General features: G+C 34.9%; 1 protein-coding gene across 1 annotated transcript; it reads left to right on the top strand.

Annotated features, from left to right (window-relative positions):
- Positions 1-315: 315 nt before the first annotated feature.
- Positions 316-4844, top strand: LOC111390782 (protein IQ-DOMAIN 31-like). The gene is made up of 4 exons (XM_023015889.1): positions 316-899; positions 3035-3235; positions 3622-3690; positions 3818-4844. The coding sequence occupies exons 1-4, from the start codon at positions 459-461 to the stop codon at positions 4601-4603; spliced, it is 1497 nt and encodes a 498-aa protein (XP_022871657.1). The 5' UTR covers positions 316-458; the 3' UTR covers positions 4604-4844.
- Positions 4845-7453: the final 2609 nt, after the last annotated feature.

A 7453-nucleotide genomic window follows, 5' to 3' on the forward strand; every position in this document is an offset into this window, starting at 1 on the left:
TTTGATATGTATAATTAAGCCCTTGTTTGATCCTTATTTTGGGGAAAATTATGCATTTTGAACAGTAGATTGATGGAGAATGTATGATTAAAAATTAAAGAAAATTTTTGGATTCTAGTATTATTTTATTAAAAAATATGCGGTTGAAAATAAATTTTAAAAAAATTTAGAAGAATGAGAGCCAAGCCTAAATAAATCACGTGATATTTACATAGAAAAATGAACAAAAATCAGATTTTTCAATTTTGAGTTGGACCATGGTCTTACCTGTCTATTTCGTCTGCATTAAAACCAACGGGTCCCAACCACCACCGCTCGTCTCCCCCAATCTCCCCCTTCTCGCGCGTCTTTTTTAAACCCTCAACTCACCTCCACTTCAGATAAATGCTCCCTTCTCTCTGTCTCTCTCTAAAATGCTTTCTTGAAGAAAATGTATGAACCTATCGAGTCATTGAGATATGGGTAAGGCCGGAAAATGGTTACGTTCACTTCTGGGCTCAAAAAAGTCGCTTCCGGAAACATCACTGCCGACATCGTCACCGCAGCAGGTGGCGAGCAAGGAAAAGAAGAAAAACAAGTGGGGTCTTGTTAAATTATCTAATACATCTAATCAGAGAAGCATCCTTGGATCGCAGTTCAAAAATGACGAAGATTCTTCGGCTAGCCCGTATGGTGAGGCACTGGATGCCAACAAGCATGCGATAGCGGTGGCGGCAGCAACGGCGGCTGTGGCAGAAGCTGCTCTGGCGGCTGCCCAGGCGGCTGCCGAGGTGGTCAGGCTTACGAGTGGGGATGCAAGTAGTAGAAGTGCCGTGGCATATTTTAGTCACGGCGGCGACAGTGACCGGCGTCGCGTATTGGCGGCTGTCAAGATTCAGTCAGAGTTCCGAGCTTATTTGGTAAGTAGATTTTAGTTTATATCAGTTTAGCTTCGATTAAGTCAATGTTGTCTCTGAATCACATGTATTATAGGTAATTGGCATAACAAATATTCGGTTAAGCCTTGAATTCATCCAATAAAAATATATATTTTCCACTCCATCATTTTTTTTCCAAATAAAAAAAGGTATTTTATTTATTATTATTATTTTTTAAACATGAAATGTGGGTTTCTTTTGAAAAAAGTTTAAATTGATGTTTAAGGCCATGGGCGGCAGGAGTGGGACTGAAGGGCTACGACACTTCACAATCATAGAGACCTGATTAGGCTGCCATCCCTTGTACTCGAGTGTTAATTTCTTTTCTCTATCTCAACAACGTCAATTACTATCTAATCTTGCAGACTCGACTAGCATGTGGTATGCAAGATTAGATAGTAATTGACGTTGTTGAGATAGAGAAAAGAAATTAACTATTTAGTGAACGGTTCAATATAGTCTAATATTACGCACTAAATATGAATTATTTGTTAGTGACTGGGTTGGGGTATGGTTCAATCTTCGTCTAATATTAAATACTAAGCTCCTGTCTGGTTTATATAAAAATAAGAATTTTAGTAGATTTCGATAAAGTTGACGGAATATGTGGTTGAAAAGTTGTAGGTCCCATTAAATGCGTAGTTAGAATTATTTATTTGACTTTAACTTAATTTTTAATCTAACTTTTTAGTTGAACCAAACCAGGGCTAAATATGCATTATTTGTTTGTGGTGGGGTGGGGTGTTGGGACTAAAGCAATTTATACAGTATTGTGCATTTCTTTTTCTTTTTAATTTTAGAGCCTTAACTTGTTTTACATGGTAAAATTTTCTTGAATCAGGTAGAGTAGGTGTAGGTAGCTTTACTTCCTTGTACTAGACAGTTTAGAATATTACTTGGCTTAAAAATTTAAATATCTTGAGGAAAATAGTTGGAGATTCAATTCTTTTGAACACTAACGTCCTCGAGAGTATTAATCAATGGTGTGATGGTGACACTTACGCATAAAATGATTTTATTTATTTTTATTTTATCATGAGCCCATTTTGTTTTATTGCTAAAATTTGACGTGTTGAATTTTTATAAATGGGTGGCGGTGACACTTAAATAAAGGGCACACGGATTTCCATTTTTCTTGTTAGTTTTTAGCACAAACGGTGAACTAATTTGATTTCTGCCCTTGCAACAATGAAGACCAATGTTTCGAAAGGTAAAAGAGTCAAAAGGTCAGGGTCGAACTGAGGTCCAACCGGTGTTAAGTAAAAAAGAATACTCCTTCCATCCCATTTATATAGTCTTGTTTGGTTTTTCACAGGGATTAAGAAATCTTATTTAATGTTATTGGAAAAACAAATTTTGCCAATTTACATGCCTAGTTTTCCCTTATTTATATTTGTACAATTTAAAGATTAAGCGAAAAAATTGGTATAACTAGGCAAATTTAATAAGGGTGTATTAGTAAACGAACAAAACAAAATAAGCTCAATAAAGAAACTGGACTATATAATTGGGACAAGAAAATAAGGAAAGTGAGCCTATATAAATGGGACGGAGAGAGTAATAACTTTTGAGGTGAATTGACTGGTTCTTGATGTATTCTTGGCTTTTTCTGAACCGGTTCCCAGTTTTTTTTTTTAGTCGAACCTATGCTGCTATGCCCTATTGCTTTTTGGGTCAGACACTCATCGTTTGCAGTAAAGCAAATAATGCTGACTACATCTCGAAATGTTTATTTATGGCAAAGAAATGATTAGTAGAATATGATCATGAATTTTAAAAGATCAACAAATGCTTATTATAAATTTTTTTTTTTTTTTTTTTTTAAAATACATTGTAGAAAAGGTGCTTCTGAATTTTATTCTTAAGCTTTGTAGTTCATGGCCCTATGTTGTTAATAAAAGTTATTTTGTCGTCTTATAACTGGTTTTCTGCAAATTGATATAATTAGATGCTGTCCTACAAGCAATTGATTATGAAAATTTTGGCTTAAGTTATGATTATCTTCTGTAATATTAAGCGGTATGCAGATTGAAATTTATAAGTTCGTTAGATTGTCAATCGTTGCATATGAAGATGAAAAAGTACTGGTGTTTGATTTATTCGTGGAAGTGTTGCAGGCGAGAAGGGCATTGAGGGCACTTAAGGGACTTGTAAAGCTTCAAGCCCTTGTAAGAGGTCACATTGTCAGAAAGCAAAGTGCACATATGCTTCGTCGCATGCAAGCAATGGCTCGAATCCAGGCTCGAGCATCTGCACATCGAGCTTATGTTTCAGAGTCCTCTAATCCAGGCGCCAAGTTCTCTGGCACTCATCAACCCGTAAGAATAATTTCCTTTTAGCGTGAATCTCTTGTTTCGAGTAGATTTCTGGCATCATTTCTAACTTGCTTTTGAATTTGCCCTGTTGCCTTGTGTTTGCCTACAAACTGATGCCATCATTTTAGCTAACAACAATTAGGAAAAACTTAAGTTCTTTCGACTACAGTGACCTCAACAAACTCTCCTTTACCAACTCTCGTTAACTTACTTAAGTGAAAATTTTATTGATTAATTAGGAGATTAAACTTTGCCACGTGGAGTCTCGTTCTCTCTCTTTTTTTTTTCAGCCAAACTTTAGTAATCAGTACTAAATATGCTATTTTACGATCCGGGAAACCCAGTCTGTGTGGATATGGATATTCAGTTATAGAAGCATTTACCTGCAGGGCATTACAAATCAAAAAAATTATGAATGGCAGCCGTCCAGTGCCAAACACGATGGCCCTATCCTCAAGGTAACTACTTAAATTTACTTGCAAGCATTTTTACTTCTGCATTTTTTTCAGATCCATGTTAGTGACCGAATCCAAATAGTAGTGTTACAAATGACTTCAATTGTCCTTTCCGCTTCTACGAATGCAGAAATCTGGTTCCAGATCACATATGAACATGGGAAACTTAAAACTAGGTTCGAACTGGTTAGATCACTGGATGGAAGAATGCGCATGGAATAATTATAAAGATATGTCCCTTAAGACCGGGTGCTGTGATGATGAGAGAAGTGACAAGATACTTGAAATAGATACATGGAAGCCTCGTTTAAACTCTAGACAAAGTGACAGAATGTTACATACTTCACAACGTACTTCGATTTGGAATGAAAATGGACAGGAATATGCAAAACCCGACTGCTCCTTTTCTAGGAATGCAGGAAAATTTCAGCAACCTAATCCTAGCATATCATCTGAGGAAGTCTCACCTTTAAAGTCGGCAAAGTTCTATCCAGAAGGAGACCAAACTGCTGCATGGACTGCTGAAAACAGCCCAAGATTACATTCTCCTTCCTCTAGGCCTAGTAGCAGTAGAAGTCGAAGAGGACCATTTACGCCCACAAGAAGTGAGTGCTCCAAAAGCAAGTTCGGTTATAACATGGGTCATCCCAATTACATGACAAATACGGAATCATTCCGGGCTAAAGTTAGGTCACAGAGTGCCCCAAGGCAAAGGATGCAGTTAGAGGATCATGGTGTGAGCATGAAGTTTGGTCACAGTCCTTGGGATTTCGACACTGTTTCTGAAAAGGGTTCGACCTTATCGACTAACTACAGGAGGAGAACTTATCTCCATTCTGGTCAAGTAAACAGACAACGGACTCCTATTCGTGGCACTGCTGTCGGGTTTAATTCTTCTTACGGCTATGGTCTCTAGTCGAGGTTTTCTTTCGATGGAAATAATTCGACTTGAGCATGATTTCAGAAAGCCATCGGACGTGTCGATGAAACATAGATTTAGGATTCTGATCCCAGAAGTGTGAAGATGAGTGTGCTATTTTACCTTTTTATTTTTTTCATGGTTTGACTTGTAATGGATTATATGTTTGTTGTTATAAAACAATGTTGTAATTATGTTTGATGAGATGAATAAACAAAATGGAGATCATATTGCTACATTGCAAAAATGTTATGCTGGCAATCAAAATTAGGGCTTTGGGATTTGAATTGAGCCAAGTACTGGAATTTTTCAACATTTGTGAGTATAACCTGAGCTCTGAAATGCATAAATTTTTTACTCTATACTAAATTCTGAAATGCATAAATTCTTCACAAGACTTGATGCTGATCGAGCATGTCAAAGAATGGAATCTATTTTTATGATGGTTAAAACACGTTTCATGCTAGGAAATTGTGGAGATTTGCGAATAAAGTCCCATGTCGACTAGACACGGAGTTAAAATGGTATGCATCTATACTTCGATAATAGATGTCGATCTTAAAATTTGAATGATCCCATTGTCAACAAATTCTTATCACCTCCATGTCTACTTGTATGTTATCTGATACTCGAGCCCTAAGATCATTGTCCAAAGAAAAAGGACCGGTGAATCATTGGTACTCCGACAATCAAGTCAACTGTCGAAAAAATAATAATATTGAGATATATGGGGTCGGTGAGACAAATAGACAAGGTTGTGATTAGGATTTAGAATTGCATAATAAATGTATACTCGACTCATCATAAAGTCCAAATCATGTCCGAGCCCACGAGAAGGTTGCCATGATCATATATGATTGACACCATTAGTGCCTAGTCTCGCCATGTGCCTTGTCAAAGTCCAGTCAAATAATTTAGGTACGTCTCGTCATGTGTATGTTTCGTAAAATATATGTATATCAATAAATATGTATTGAAATTGTAAATTCTGATAGATAGATTGAATTGCATTGAATAATATTAAAGAAGAAAAGGATAATTTAAAAAAAAAAAAAAAAAAAAAAAAAGTCTCACGTGTTTGAAGTCACATAAATGAACCCGTGAACCCTTTGATGAACATGTTTGCCATTTTTGAATTCACTTTCACATTCCATTATCTAATTGAGATTCAATTATGAGTGCATTGGTTGATTCCTTTTTTTTTTTTTGTCAACTTTTCACTTTTCCTTGGCCTTTTGTTCCATGGCCATTTTCCCTCAAAACAGATTAAAGTAACAAGTGATGGGAATATATGCTAGTCCAAATGATAAGACTTTGTTTGAAATTATATATATACATAAACAAACAAAAGCATACTTTGGATGCTCATTAAAATAATTAATTGGTGTAATTAACTTTGCAACTCATTCCAACAGAATAAACAATTAAATCAAAAACTAAGATTAAAAATAATTGATACAAAAAAAAAAAAAATGACATCGTCAACTAAATTTTTCGTAGATAACACTAACAATTCAGTCAATGATTGCCTGATTTACAAGCTACACTTTCTCAAGAGGCTTTGTTGCATCCAACTTCAGATGGTATCTTATTAATTTGATCGCACATAAAAATTCCATTGAACATGATGACGGCAATCACCAACCCATCGATTAAATCATTTATTGGTGAATAAGATGAAATCATTGATTACTGCCTTTGTCACGTAAAATATTCTTACTCTATTTTGCATTAATTAAATAATGAAATATTATATAAGTAATTTAAGATTTTATTTTTCTTAAGTATTTCAATATTAGCGATGAAAAAGTCAATTGAAACTGTTATTTTGTTATTAACATAATTTTTCGCATCTATTACTTTATTTAATAACATAATACCATAGTTATATTTATTCAATTTATTATACTTACTCTAAACTTATTTTTAAATTTGATGAAATTTACAATTGGTCATATATATTCTTTATTACTTTATTTATTGACGAAAAACAATAGAAATTTTTAATTGATGCACTAGATTTATTCAAATAATTTTTGTTACGTCACTGAAAGGAAAAAATTGATGTCGTTGAATGTCTAACAACAAAAATTTTGCACACTAGATGTACATTTTCAGTGACGAAAATGATTTAGTCGATGAATGTTGTCACGCCCCCAATTTAACATTGATATATCCATACACAACATAGATATAGAATTTTACATATATTTTTTTTGTTCCAGTTTGTTAACTTCTAATAACCTGTGACACGATCATATAACATATCGAAACTCAAAATCATATCGTCATAATCCAACATATATATTCTGAGCTTATAAACATGTCTACGGGCCATTTCAAAAGTACACTATATAAGATTCCAAAATATAACCCAACAGATGGCAGCCTACAAAATAACCCTGCAGGTCGTCATCCATGTATATCAAACTTTGGAATCTTATAGGAGCTCCACAGCTAATCATGCTCTCTATGTAGTTCCATGCTCACCTACAATACAAGAACTACATAAGCCAATGATTAGTAAGCAAAATCATGCATGTCCTGAATATGAGTAATAACGACATATGACACCATGCCATTTACTTTAAATATCACGATAAAAAATATCATATTTCAATATTCATCAAAGTCGACTAGAAATTATTTCACTTGAAATCTTTCATTTCATTGGGCCATTGACCCACCTACTATGCATCGAATAGAGCTCTGCATAATATTAATATCAATAATCAAATGGCCAATATGAAATCGACACCGACGAGTGGACCATCCTCTCGTGACCACTAGAGGCCCATCCCCTGACTACCCCTATGATCACCCAAGAAGTCTCTCACCCGACAGCGT

This window comes from Olea europaea, unplaced genomic scaffold (genome assembly GCF_002742605.1).
Source record: "Olea europaea var. sylvestris unplaced genomic scaffold, O_europaea_v1 scaffold716, whole genome shotgun sequence".
NCBI classification, from domain to species: Eukaryota; Viridiplantae; Streptophyta; class Magnoliopsida; order Lamiales; family Oleaceae; genus Olea; species Olea europaea.

Bases quoted from the DNA above. Each gene is read 5' to 3' on its own strand.
- LOC111390782 (XM_023015889.1), top strand. From the start codon at position 459: ATGGGTAAGGCCGGAAAATGGTTACGTTCACTTCTGGGCTCAAAAAAG. The intron at 3,236-3,621 runs GTAAGAATAATT...ATTTACCTGCAG, and splicing joins TCTCTGGCACTCATCAACCC to GGCATTACAAATCAAAAAAA. The intron at 3,691-3,817 runs GTAACTACTTAA...CTACGAATGCAG, and splicing joins ACGATGGCCCTATCCTCAAG to AAATCTGGTTCCAGATCACA.